Source organism: Episyrphus balteatus, chromosome 1 (assembly GCF_945859705.1).
Source record: "Episyrphus balteatus chromosome 1, idEpiBalt1.1, whole genome shotgun sequence".
Classification (NCBI taxonomy): Eukaryota; Metazoa; Arthropoda; class Insecta; order Diptera; family Syrphidae; genus Episyrphus; species Episyrphus balteatus.
In genome coordinates this window covers 55,877,780-55,893,155 of record NC_079134.1, presented here as the reverse complement: position 1 = coordinate 55,893,155, position 15,376 = coordinate 55,877,780, and the positions used below count along the sequence as shown (strand labels likewise).

At 32.6% G+C, this 15,376-nt stretch overlaps 1 protein-coding gene across 2 annotated transcripts in view; it reads left to right on the top strand.

Moving 5' to 3' along the window:
* Positions 1 to 439: 439 nt before the first annotated feature.
* The window catches only part of LOC129915975 (GATOR complex protein MIOS), a 39,326-nt gene continuing 24,389 nt past the window's right edge, over positions 440 to 15,376 (top strand). The window contains exons 1-2 of one of the 2 annotated variants that reach the window (XM_055995725.1): positions 440 to 1,061; positions 1,125 to 1,307. In XM_055995725.1, coding sequence (XP_055851700.1) covers positions 941 to 1,061; positions 1,125 to 1,307 — 304 coding nt within the window. In that variant the 5' untranslated portion in view covers positions 440 to 940. The remainder of the gene's footprint in view (positions 1,062 to 1,124; positions 1,308 to 15,376) is intronic. The other variant, XM_055995715.1, reaches the window with a different exon arrangement.

Genomic DNA, 15,376 nt, shown 5'->3' with positions numbered 1-15,376 from the left:
CCGACCACCAAAAAATCAAAATTTTTTGAAAACCATCCGGCAAATCGGACAGGCTGTCGGATGGGTGTTCACATTATCAAAACAGCATCAGATCAGACCAAATGGCGGCTGGTCTGTCCGGTAAGTTAGTCAATGTGAACCCCCCTTTTCGTTCACACTTATCAGACAATTTTCATCAAAACCCATTTTTCAGCTTATTTTTAATGTATCTTTTGTCTATTCTGCTCTCAAATTAAAGAGAATTGATTATCACTGTCTGCCGGACAGACATGTCGTTTAATTGACTAACATGTCCGTCCGACCACCAAAAAATCAAAATTTTTTGAAAACCATCCGGCAAACCGGACAGTCCGTCGGATGGGTGTTCACATTATCAAAACAGCATCAGATCAGACCAAATGGCGGCTGGTCTGTCCGGTAAGTTGGTCAATGTGAACCCCCCTAATAGGGGGGTTCACATTGACTAACTTACCGGACAGACCAGCCGCCATTTGGTCTGATCTGATGCTGTTTTGATAGTGTGAACACCCATCCGACAGCCTGTCCGGTTTGCCGGATGGTTTTCAAAAAATTTTGATTTTTTGGTGGTCGGACGAACATGTTAGTCAATTAAACGACATGTCTGTCCGGCAGACAGTGATAATCCATTGTCTCTAATTTGAGAGCAGAATAGGGTAAAGATATATTAAAAATAAGCTGAAAAGTGGGTTTTGATGAAAATTGTCTGATGAGTGTGAACGAAAAATATAATTCGGCCATCAGGCCAAATGACAACGGGTCTGTCCGGTAAGTTGGTCAATGTGAACCCCCCTAATAAAAGAACAGACCAAAGTTGCAATTTTGTGATATAAATAAATAGGATAAACATTTCGTTTTGATTAAGGTATAGGGTTGCTATTAAAAGTTCAATAAACAAAATTTTCTTATTTATTTTACGCAAATGAATGGAATTATTCATGGTTTGAGTTGGTTTCCCAACGCCGATGAGAAGTTTGTTACTTGGGGGCAGGATATTAGTCTCTATAAAGTGATACCTAAGAACGACAATGAACCATTAAGAAGTAATATTCTTATAAATATATTTTTTCTCAAAATTGTTTATGGTATTTATATTCAAAACCTAGATCGTGATCTCCAATTATCTTCCAAACATACTGCTACATTTCTTGCCTCTGAAAGTCGCTATCAATATGTTAGATGTTTGCAGCCTTCTTATCATAAAGACACTATTTTGGCAGTCGGATTGGCCGATGGAAAAGTTGGAATTTGCAACTTTAATTCAGGCTCAGATCAAAACTCGGAATTCAGTAAGTGTGTTTCTTTATAGCATGGAAAAGATTCGGAGTTGGCAACAATTTTTTAAATCGTGCTTTCTCTCAAGCCTAGAAGCAGAGTTGTAAAAGATTGTAATCTTTAATGACTATAATCAAAAGATTGTATTCATTGACTTACATTTGAGACTTAGACTTCAAATTTTGCAGTCACCAATCATCATTTTTCGTGAAATGATTGCAATCATTTTATTTTACCAATCAATTGAATGCATTCAAATGATTGCAGTCTTTGCAACCTTTTTGCAATCTTTACATTCCTTGGCAGTCTTTTGCATTCATTAATTCATTTCCATTCCTTGCAGTCTTTTTGTATTCTTTTGCATTCATTTGCATTCTTTTGCATTCCTTTTGCCTTCTTTTGCATTCTTTTGCATTCTTTTTGTATTCTTTTGCATTCTTTTGCCGCATCCACACCAAACGTATACATTTCACAAAATTTGTAACACTTTTTTAGTTCAAGATGAATTTTATAGTTTTAAAAACTACATAAGTTCAACTATACAGTAGGTGGCCACATGATTATGACCGATGAAAATTTTCAAAAAATTGTCATTAATTCTAATAAATAAATTCTAGAACGCTAAAAACTAATTTTATATAAGTTTTTCTGTACAGTACAGTATTATTACGGTTGTATAAAACATTATGCCACTAGTATTTTTTTTTAAAGAGGAAAAGTCACAAAAATTGATGACGATAGAAGAGACCACTTTTTTTCAATATTTCGTGTGTTTTCCTTTTGTTGCAAAAATGCCCTTATTCTTTCGGGAACTCTGTTTTTACCTGATTGAGTTGTTGTTTCGTGCTTGTAATGATTCAGCCACTCACCAGTAAGCTTTTCCACCAGTTGGTATAAGGTTTTCTGCAGCATTTCGCTAAGAATCCCCAAAGAGCGTTATTTGTGGAATTCATCCGCGGAAAATTACCAAACCTGTTTATTCTTTAATTTTACTTACTTAGCAAGGACGTGACACTCTTAGCGTTATATTAGAAAGCCGTAATAATAATTACTGTACAGAAAAAATAAAATAAAATTAGTTTTTAGCGTAACAAATTTGTGAAAATTTTCATCGGTCATAATCATGTGGCCATCTACAGTAGTATCATTGTCTGTGCAGAAGTAAGAAGTGTAAGGGCCATTTTTTTCACTCGGAGTTGAACATAACTTGAGAATTTTTAATATAAATATAATATAAAAATTCTCAAGTTATGTTCAACTCCGAGTGAAAAAAATGGCCCTAAATAAACTAAAGTAAACAATTTTATTTAAAAAAATTTTATATTTTTTTACAAAAAAAAAAAACAACTAAAAACCTTTAAACTTAATGTATGTACATAGAAAATTCAAACCAAAACAACCAAAACAGATACCAGTCGGCATACTACCTCGGCTAAACGCCAACCAAAATAACTTAACTCAACCAACCCAACAACTGGACATCCGGGTCTGAACACCCCGAGGACAACCTAGAGAGCAGACTTTTTAAATTAAGTTTATCCATGTTTAGTTGTTTATATTTTATAACTTTTCTCATTGTTTAACGTTAGCCCCGCTTTGCGGCAGCAAAATTTTGTATCCATCAATGTACATATTTTAGAAATAAGTTTTTTTAAGTCAACTGTAAATAGCAAGTTCAATAAGAAATTAAATTGAATTGAACATACATATCTTTAAAGGTTTTTTAGTTGTGTTTTTTAGTAGAAAAATATAAAGTTTTTTGAATTAATAAATAAAATTGTTTACCTAGACTCAAAACTTTAGTTTATTTACACTTCTTACTTCCGCAAAGACAATGATACTACAGTTGAACTTACATATCTTCGGTGAAACCAGAAAAGAGTGAAACTCCACTTTAGCAAGTTTTATAGGAGAGCAAAAAAACAAAATCGTTTTGAAGGCATTTGTACAAGTTTTCATTTTCTAATTTGCAATAAATTAAAAACTATGAACTTTAAGAGGATTCCGAGTTTAAGGAACGATAGATATCAGGTTTGTCTAACAGAAGGCATTCAAATCTAATTTTCAGAAAATTTGGAGCTACACACTTTTCTGGTTTCACCGACGATATGTAGTTTTTAAAAATATCAAATTCATTCACACACTAACAATTATGGCCTTGTAATATTAACTTCTAAGTGGGCTTGAGGTCAATTTTGTTTATTCTAATATTTATTCTCGACGTTACGGTTGTGATTACAACCTTCTTCAGGAATCTATAATAAATACTCTTAGTCTTAAAAATAATAATTAAAAAGAAAATAAAAATATATACTTACAATGTTAAGCTTAAAAAATGTTTAAGATCTTTAAAATCTTAAATTTTATCTAGATTGCTTTTTGTTTATTTTTATAATATTTCAAAATTCAATTAATGAAGTCTTGAAAAAGACGTTTCAATCAATCGAAATTTTAAAATAATGAAATCTGAATTTCACATTTGGTCATATTAACTCCTATAACCCCCATTACAGAGTTCCTCGTAGCTATCATCATAGCCGTGAACGAAGTCAGAAAATCATTGGCATAGGTATGTCAAACCCTTAACAGCTAACTGACACCTCGCGAAAACTTGACGAAAAGGTCTAGTGGTTAAGACGTTGCTTATTCAATCTTCTATTCACATGTGGGTTGGAATCCTACCCTCATGGAATCATCTTTTTTTTCAAATTCAAAAACTATTTATCAAACATCAGTCATCGCGCGTTATTATTATTATTATTTAATTTGAGTGCATTAAACTGCGTCCGCATATTGTTGATCACTTTTTTTTTTAAATTGCTGATCAGCATTGTACTCGTCCACGCTCTCATCAGTTGAGTGTGGAGGTGTCGACGTGTTTTTGGATGCGTTCAATCAACTATCGGATAGGCTATCTGGAATGCCCGTATCTGGAATATCTTTTAGAACGAAAAGCTATCCAGGGCACGGTGGGCAGGAAGCATCGATAGGTTTGACAAAAATGTCGATAAAAACTGCAAGCTTAAAAGATATTTTTGGAATTTTGTGAGTTCCAAAAGAAACACAGACGATTACCCTAACTCTATGTCATTCAAAGATATAACTAGCCATGACTCCATCGAAATTTCAAATATGTTTGCTAACTTTTTCCAAGATGCTTATTTGGATTGTAATTCTAATGAACCTGTCAATAATTTCGCTCCGCACTTAAATTACTCACATCTTACTTCCATAGATTTTACTATTCAAGAAGATTCAATTGCTCGAAATATATTTGACCTTGAAAATAGTTATAGTCTGGGTTCAGACGGTGTACCGTCATGTGTTTTAAAAAAATGTGCGTCCCAACTATCTTATCCCTTATGTTTGTTATTTAATACATCTATAAAATTTTCAGTTTTTCCCATATTGTGGAAAAGTGCTTACATTAGACCAATTTTAAAAAAGGACTAAAAAATGATGTTAGCAACTACCGCCCCATCGCTAGTGATGTGCCTCGGGAATATACCAATCGGGTGGGTATTTACAAATGGGTATTTACCGGGTTTATACCGGGTAAATACCCAAACGACGGGTATATACCCAAAATGAGGTTATTTACGATTTACAGACGAAAATGAAACATCCCACTAGGGGGAGGAGTGATGTCAAGAAATATTTTTTGCATAAATTCCATTACATGCCCTTTAGAACGTTTTCAATCAATACTTGTATTTTTAATAAGCTTTTATTAGCTTCACTTGTAACAAACAAACTAACTAGCAATGTAATAAAATCGAAGAAGTTAATTTTGACCGACTTCCGATTATCGTATCAAGCTGAAACTTTGTACACATATGTGAATGTGAAACATTCCAAATCAATTAAATGGAAAAAAAATCATGGAGGCTTATACAACATACAACCTATGTAAGTCGAATACCTTCAATAATGATAAGAATAATGATAAGAATAAAAAGTAAAATACATAGTAAAATATATAATTTTAAAAACAACGCTTTTATCACGCATTAAAAACTATAAAATAATTTTGTTAGTTTATGTCAAATGGTTAGTCTTAAAAAAGTAAAGCGCGCTTTGTTCAAACTTATTAATAAAACTACACACAACCGCTCTACGCTTTTTGATCTAACCATTTAATATAAGTTAGCGCCTGATTATCCCGATAGCAACCAAAAGCACGTTTTTTTCTTGATGTTTCCATACACACTGATTTTTTTTTTAAATTGGTAGATACATTTATTGGAAGGCTAACGAAGGTATTGAAAAATTCTAGAAAATTTCAAAACTAAGTTATAAACGATTTTCTTAAACTAACTTAAACTAAAACATGAAGTAGACCTTTGACATAGTTGTAGGTAGGGGACATTTTTTTGACAATTTGAAAATGCCATTTGAAAGATAATGAAAAAAAAAATTAAAAATAAATTAAATTAAAAACCTTTTTAGGGGCAGGTATTTTTGGGTGATTTTTAATGTTTAGCAATTTTTCGGAGCTTTCAAAAATTCTGAAATCGTGTGGCTAAAATCTAAAAAGGTTTTTAGTTTTTCAAAAATTCATATTTTGAAACGCAGAGGCCCTTAATTTTTTTTTCATTATCTTTCAAATGGCAGGTCTACTTCATGTTTTAGTTTAAGAAAATCGTTTATAACTTAGTTTTGAAATTTTCTAGAATTTTTCAATACCTTCGTTAGCCTTCCAATAAATGTATCTACCAATTTAAAAAAAAAATCAGTTTTCTACAACGTTGCTTTTAGAAAATAGTCACTTTATTGCAATTTCGTTTGACCCCTATTTACCCTATTTAATGATTGAATTTTTAAGAATCCTTTTGTGCTATTCACCTTTACATTATTACCTTTCAAATAAGTTATAGAAGATTTTTGTATCTCCAATAGTATATTTTTAATAATTGCAAAATAACATAAATGCAAAGATAATCGCCTAAGATCATGAACAAATATTTAATGCAACATTTTTAATTTTTTTTGTGTGCAAAATATTTTCAGTTGCAATAAAAATTTAATTTTCAATCCAAATAGGTATTCTTCAGTTGCAATAACATTTTTTTATGCAAAATATTTTTGGTTGCAATCATTTTTTTAAAATTTCAAATGCATTTTTAAATAAAATTTTTTACAGCCCTGATCCACACTAAATAAATCTTTCAATATCAATAGATACCTACATAACCTACCTCACTAAAGAAAATAACAACAAACCAAGAATGATCATTTTTATCACTTCCTACCTACCTACCTACCTACCACTTGTTTGAATTTCTTTTTCCAACCAAAATACAATGAACTACATTTTTCAAGGACGATTGCTGTCGCAAAGGAAAAAAAATCCTACCTACATATTACGTGTGTACTTACACCTAAAAGCAATGCGCCTGTGCCTTTGCGATTATTCAAAAAGGAAACAAAAATATAGAAATAGAAAACCACCCTCCACTTAAAAAAATATCTAAATATCTAACTACCATCGAAAAAAAAATTAAAACCAAAAAAAAACTTATCAACCTTCTTCTGCTTACACGTATACCTACCTATACCTACCCACCTCAAGCACACCAGTCACTTGCAAAAGTTGTTTTTGCTTGAACTTTTTTTAATGTTGCGAAGGATTTCTGCATTATAATGATTTGGACCTATTGACAATTTGAGGGTTGAAATTCATTTTCACACAATTTTACTCATACACTCTTGTCATATATATATCTAAAATTATTCTTATTTAAATTATTATTTTGAATCATGTGTTAATATCAGTTTCCTGAATAATTTAACAAAAATAAAATTATTTCATAGGTACATTCTCGCAGACAAATGTATTTTTTTTTCTTTTCCTTATTCGTATCAACATTTAACTACTATCTCGCTTCCTCCCATTAAATAAATTCATCTATAAAAATCAACCCTCTCTTTTCTACGCAGTCATCGAAAAATTTTAAAATGTTTCTCAACAATTTAATTCTTGGATACATGTTTTGGACCTATGTGTAAAATCTGATGGTAGAAAATTTCAAGCACAGAAGTTTGTTCTACGTGCGACATCTTTACTAGTTATATGATCTTTGGTCTTATCGTTTAATTGTAAATCTAATATTAGTGACAGTCAACATGGTTTCGTCCAAAATAAGTCTACCGTTACAAACTTGTTTTATTTCACTTCTTTTTGCATTGACTCATTTGAAAAACGGAACCAGGTAGACTGTGTCTTTACCGATTTCAGTAAGGCTTTTGACAAACTATGTCATAAAACTTTATTACTAAAACTAAGAGCCTTAGGTTTCAACGAAAATTTTTTAATGTGGGTTGCATCTTATTTAGAAAATAGAAGTTATGCCGTTATTTTCCCTAGTGAATGTTCCAAACAATTTTATGTTAATTCTGGTGTTCCACAAGGAAGCCACTTAGGTCCCTTATTGTTCACTTTATATATAAACGATGTGAACACAATTATTAAAAACTCTTCTCTTCTTATATATGCAGACGATATAAAAATATTTAAAGAAATATCTTCAGTTAGTGACTGTCTACAACTTCAAGAAGATCTACAAAACTTCAGGGAATGGTGCATTACAAACCGCTTATTTTTAAATGTTGACAAGTGTAAAACAATGAGTTTTACACGCAAAAAGAATTTAGTCTTGTATAATTACATGTTTGACTCTTGCCCATTAACTAGACCGTCCGTTTTTTCTGACTTGGGGATTATACTTGACCCAAAACTAACATTCACTTATCACTATGATTATATTATTAATAAGACTAATCGAATTCTAGGATTCGTCAAACGGTTCTCTCGTGACTTTCATGATCCATACGTTTTAAAACTATTATATGTGTCATTTGTTCGGCCTATACTCGAATATGGATGTGTTGTATGGTCACCATACTATTCAATACATATTGACAGAATAGAATGTATTCAGAGAAGATTTATGCGATTTTCTCTCCGTTTTCTACCATGGTCCCCCGAAATCTCACTACCTCCCTACAATCAAAGAGTTATGCTACTAAATCTCCCTCTACTCTCAAAGCATAGAGAATACTTACAGCATTGTTGCATCATTAAAATAATAAACGGTTCTATAACATCGCCATCAACTTTGGATCGTTTACATTTCAATTTTAGCCAAGCTGACATAAGAAGACAAATACCTTTATGTCCATCTTTCAGTAGAGTAAATTATGGATTATATAGTCCTCTTAATCAGTTGATTTCAGTATTCAATAAATATTACTTTATGATCTCTTCTGTTAATGATAATTTTAAAAGTATAAAATTCAAACAAATCTTTTTTAATACGAGAATGTAATGTAAATTTAAAATGTACTAGTTTTAAGATACATAATAAGTGTTTAACGTTAGTCCTTAACGCATTAAATAAATAAATATTTAAAAGTATTCTTATGCCCAATACATGGTATATTACCTATACACAATAAATAATCCAGTCATTTTAGGTTTTATCTATGGAAAAATTCCTAGTGAGATTTCCATTACCAATATTTCCAAAGTATTGGCAATAAAATCGAAAAATCTGGCTAAAACATGCATACAAAACCTATAAAGACGCTTCAAATATTAGTTTTAAACTAATATTAACTAAAACAACAAAAATAATTTGTTTATTCTTAGCCCTTTAAGACTTAATCAAAAAAATATATTCTTAAAAGATTTCATCTAGTCCATGTTTTCCCAAATATCATAATATGTAGGATTTTTCTGACGGTCTTTATGATAACTTTTTTCTTTATTTTTGTTCTCTTCATACGAATAAAGTGAGATAAACATAGTAACACTATGTTTATCTCACACTTCTCAAAGAAAATTGGCTTCAAAGACAAAAACTAGTATGGACAAGAAAAAATTAACAGATTTATAAATTAAATTATAAATTAATATCGAAGCAACCAAAAAAGATATCAAAAATTTCTTAACATAATTACAAAGAATATAATTTCTTCTAAAAATAAAGAGTTTTAACAAGTTTCTACCATTAATATTAACAGAGAAATTATCATTCAAATGAATAAAGACATACCAAAGTAAGGGTTTTCTTAAATCATCAATCAACTTTGCAGATAGAGTGTTACTGTATATCTGTGTTCTTAGAATATAATCAAAAACACTGTTTTAATTTTCATTTCCTTATTCCGGGAGACCCTGTATAATATAGCTATATATAATGTTGATACACCTACACAATATTTCAAATGCAAGGAGTTTTCAAGATTTCAACAACTTTTTTGAATTCATCAATGAAGCAAGTAAAATAAAAATTCCAAAGGACTATATTCAAGCATCTATTGATATCGACAACATGTACAACAGTATTCCCGTAATAAAAGCTGAAGAATCAATTAAAAATTGGTTGGAAACCATAAATACATTAGATAATTCAAAGGTAAATGAATACATGCGTCTTGTCCATTTATGTCTTTCAAAAAACTATGTCCAATTTAATGGTGAGGTCTTTGAGCAAACTGATGGCTTAGCGATGGGTTATCCCTTATCTGCTTTTGCAGCAAATTGTTTCATGGCTGAATTTGAAACAAAAGCCAAGCAAAATTGCCCTGGGGGGGTCATTCCGTATCTCGATTATCGTCAGACGTTAACGTTTGGACGATAGACTTGCTTCACGTAAAATTGAAACCGTCAATCGTTTGGACGATCACGTTTTCGCTATAATTTTTTTGCTTCACGGAAGACGAAAATCGTCTAAACGTACACGCAAAAACGTTGACGTTTGGACGATAGCTAAATAGCTCACGTTTTCTATGGTGCAGTGTCATAAGTCCACGGGCCAAAAGTTAATAATGGACTACTGACTCACTTGGGTGGGTTATAAGTCCACAAATAAATTATGGACTTTCGACCCACCCAAGGGTGTCAGAAACCCACAAAAAAAGAGCCAGAACTCCATAATGTCGAAAAAGATGTGGAAGGTGCTTAAGGAAATTTGTAAAGAATGTTGAAACGCTAATTTTTTCAACAATATTTGTAAATTGATTTTTTAGTTTTTTTTTTTGAAAATTTTATGTTTTTTTTTTCTTAACTGACTCGAGTTTTGTTTGTAAAGCTTATTGAAGTAATTTTCGAAAACTCGCACAAAGCAAAGAAGAACAAAACTTTGTTCAAAAGACGATTAGTTTGGAGTCTCATAGTAATAATCGCCACTTATTTGGGGAACTATCTCGCAAACAAAGCGGGCTTATGAATTATCACATGGAGATAAATCAAAATTAATTGGCGGAAAGCGAAGCGGAAAAAAATTTGCTCACATGAAATCTATTTAAATTGCACAAGCCAAACGCGAAGCGGAAAAAAATTTTGCCCACGGGAGAATCAATTTTGAGGTGTGAAAATAAAAATTCGCGGACTAATTTCATGACACCAATTGATCATTTAATGAAGAAACTTTCGAAAATTGAGGATTGTTCAGGTTTTGAATACTTATTGAAGTAATTTTCTTAAATTCACTCGAATTTAAAAGAAATTTGATCACTTTTTTTTATAAATGTTTTGGAGAGATATTGCGAAGAAAATTAGAATATGAGAACTCAGCCGCAGTATGAATTTTTGCTTTCCTAATTGGTTATAAATTTTTAATCGATGGGCCAAAAGTCCACAGGAATTTTGTGTGAATTTTTGACCCACTTGGGTGGGTTGAAAGTCCATAATTGATTTATGGAGCTATGGCCCACACTAGTGAGCCAATAGTTCATTATGGACTTTTGGCCTGTGGACTTTCGACCCTGCACGTCGAATACGTTGATACCCATTTAATGTTCTTTATATTTTTTCAAGACTGACCAAATGTAATATTAGATTCGTGTTTGTTTATTATTAAATACAAAAACCATCAAACGATGGTTAATTTTTGGGGTTACTCTAAAAAAAATAAAAATGTCTTAACAAACGTATGAATTTGTGACATTTGCATGTGCATACCTATATAAAAATTGTTTTTGCTAGAAAAAGGCAAAGAAAAAAAATTAATACAACATTCATTTTGCATTTTTCTTCAATTCATACCACCAAAAAAAATGACAGGACACAAACACAAAAAGAAACACAAATATAAAATGTAACCTCGCTTCATCTTCTTCTTTTGCTTAGTGGCAGACAGAGTCAGCATGACACTTAAAGCAGTTTGAGAATTTCTGAAACCTTTCAAACTGTGTCAAGAAATAAACGTAGACGAAACGAATTTCGTTGAGTTACGTGAAGCAAATTTTGGACGATCACGTCCTCGATTAACGTTTTGACGATTATCGTTTTGAAAATTACGGAATGACCCCCCTGATTTTCCATTTTTATGGGTTAGATACGTTGATGACACTTATATCATCATTCATAAAGACAAGCTCAACGTATTTCTCAATTTTTTGAACAACGTTATGCATGGTATAATAAAATTCACTTTTGAGACAGAAGTGAATTTTTGTCTACCATTTTTAGACCTTATGGTAAAAAGAGTTGAGAGTTATATTGAGTTTGATATTTATCGAAAACCAACAAATACTGATAGATGTATTCCATCAAACTCTTACCACCCGAACCAATATAAGTTTGCAGCATTTAATTATTAAGCCTGAACTACATCAAAACACAAAGTCAAAAAAGTAAAGTAGCTCAGGCTTTATTGTTCATGTTCCTCTTGCCTTAACAAAAACAATTTCATCAAAGAAGTGGAAACTATTCATAGAATTGCTACAATGAATGGTTATAGCATAAAAATTGTCAATTCTTTATTGAAAAAAACATATAATAAAAAAGGAGTTGAGAGACTTAACAACTTTAGTATTTAATAAAGAAAAAGCTATCACTTACATGGGTGGTACGTTTGTAGAAGGGTTTACATATACTTTGATGAAAGTGCTTAATAATTATTCAATTAAATTATCACCGAACAGTACTGGTAATAAAGTAAAAACTTTGATTGGCACTGTAAAAGACAAGACTGACACTCTTGACAAATCTGGAATTTATTATATATAAATATATATTCATCGTACAAATAATATGAATAAAAACAAATTATTTGAACGATCTTCCTTACATGCATTTTTGAAACCAAAGACATATTTGAAACAAAATTCTAAAACGCATTTATTCATTTATCTTATTTTGTATTAAAACTAAATTAAAATTCATACATTCTTATTTGATATTTGATAAATATTTTTTTGATTTGATAAAATTATTTAAAAATTACTTTAATTTTTTAAATTTAAGAAATTTGATAAATTAATTTTTTTTTTTTTTTTTTTTTTTTTTTTTATAATGAGCGCGCACTAAAGGGGTTTTGGGTACCCTTAATATGTATATATACACAGTACGAGCTTTAGGAAAAGAGGAAGGGATGTAAAAGGAGATACCGATGCACATTGGTTTTAAAGTTCTGAACATTAAAATGGGAGGGAAAAACAGAGGCGGGTAATGCATTCCACATTCTAGTAGTACGACTAAAGAAAGAATCTCTGTATTTGACGGTACGTCCGAAGTTGGGCTCAAGTGTAAAATTGAAATTTAAAATATTTATTATTTGCTTAAACCTGAAGATGGGAAGAATTCCCGAAAACGTTTGTTTAATAAACAACATAATATACATATATGAGTATAAGAAAATAATTCTTTATCTTTTATTTAATAGAAAATATAATAAATTGGCCAAACAAAATTGAAATTAATATATTGTAATTATTATATAATAAATATATGGAGGGCTAAGAGCTGAAGCTCAAGAATAACCTCCATTGCTGCTGTAGGGCATGTTCTCATAGCCCCGATGATGCAGACACATGCGAGTCTTTGCACTTTATCTAGTGATTTCCTAGTTGTTGCAAGATCGGTTCTTTTGTGCCAAGCCACCGCACCATAGGTAATTATAGGTCTTACCATCATAGTGTACATCCATCTTAGGATGTATGGTTTGCAGCCCCATGAATTGCTTGCTAATCTTTTGCAAATCATTAAGGCTTTCGTAGCTTTACCAGTGGTTATTTCTACGTGTTTGTTTCAGAGGAGTTTACTGTCTAGTGTGATACCTAGATACTTAACCTCCTTCTGTGTTTCTATTACGTCTTCAGCTAACCGTATAGGTTTCATACGGGGAAGAAGTCTTTTTTTGGTAAATGGTATAATTGTTGTCTTGGTAGGATTGATGATAAGTCCTGCCGATAGACACCATTTCCGAATGTTTTTCAATCCTCTTTGAATAATATCGCAAAGAGTTTCTTCAAACTTCCCACTGGCTATTATTACTCTATCATCGGCAAAACCGAGACATCGTATACCTAAAGAAGTTAGATTTTCTAGTAGTTCATCAACAACAATACTCCAAAGTAAGGGTGAAAGGACCCCCCCCTGAGGACAGCCTCTTGTTGTGATGATAGTTTGTACATTAAGACCTCAGCTGTTCTTGTGCTCAGCATTTCATTGATCCATCTCACTACAGTGATAGGGACTTTTTTCCTTTCAAGAGCTTTGTTTACAGCGACATGAGAGGTGTTATCAAATGCTCCCTCTATGTCTAGAAAAGCACATAGTGCTGTTTCTTTTGCATCCAAAGCTCTTTGTATGGAATTTGTTAGCTCGAAAAGGGCAGTTTCCGTAGATTTTCCTGCCCTGTAAGCATGCTGGCGATGGTTAAGTGGCATATTTATTAAAACTTCTGATCTAATGAAGTTATCTATTACTTTCTCCAAAGTCTTAAGTAGAAATGATGTCAGGCTAATTGGCCTGAATGACTTTGGATGGGTGGTATCTTTTTTCCCAGTTTTGGGAATAAAAATTACTTTAGCTCTTCTCCATAGGCTTGGTACATGCCCAAGTGCCATGCTACTACGAAGTATGCTAATAATGTACGGCATCAGGTCTTCCGCCCCTTTTTGAAGTAGAGGAGGGAAGATACCATCGACACCTGGTGACTTAAAAGGTTGAAAGGTGTTTATCGCCCAGTCAATTCTTTTGCCTGAACAGATAGCTGTAGCTAACTTCCAGTCTGTTTTGTTAGGTTTGAAAGTTGTACTTTCTATAAAATTTCCTGTCATTGGAAGCGATCCTGGGAAGTGAGTGTTAAGTAGCAGAGTCGACCTTTGTTCTTCATTTTCAGTAAAGCTACCATCATTGTATCTAAGCGCTAGCGACTTTATGGTTTTGTCTTTCGCTAGACCCTTGTGTAGTCTCGCTGCACCTGGAGTAGCGGTAATATTTTCACAAAAACTCACAAAACTATTTCTTTTTGCTTTTCTGATTTCTTTGTTGTAAATTGTCAACTCTGCCGTATAAACTTCCCACTCCCCAGTTCTTTTTGCCTCATTGAACAGTTTACGTACCTTTGATCTTTGTTTCGACAGATTTTTGCTCCACCAAGGAGCATCTTTCTGACTTTTGACGAAAGTGGGAGTGTTGCCCACATTATAAATATCTAGACATTTTTCCAATATAAAATCTAAAAGGTACTCACCCCTTCTGTTTATATCGGTACTACCCCATGCTGTGTGATGCGCATTTGCGTCGCAACCCAGATGCAATGGTAGTTTGTTACTTTTGCAGTAATCGACCAGCCGTTGTACCTCCGTCGGTGGAATGTTGTCTTCGTCACCTGGGAAGTAAGCCGCCGCAACAACAATCGTTTGAGGTATACCATCACACTCAATTTGGGTCTGGATCGGTACCAGATCCCTCGCCATTTTTATGCTAGCTCTGGGCGAGTCGTGCCTCGTGTCTCATATCAAATCAGAGTTACTACTATTTAGACCTCTTACCTGATCTTTGTAGGTCCAAGGTTCTTGGATCAGTGCTAGTCCCAAATTCTCCTTTGCAAACTTTCTTACCAGGACGGCTGATGCCGCTTTTGCGTGGTGGAGGTTAATTTGGGCTAGCTTGGTGATCCCGCGTCTGTTCATTTTGAGTTTAACAGATGGGGACCATTGCCCCCTCATCTGCTAACAGATGGTTTTCTTCCTCCTCAGTAGCAAGCACGTCTGACCTGGCTTGACTCAAGGTGAGGTCCATGCCCTCTAACTCATCGTCGAGACGAACCTTTTCCATACCCATGAG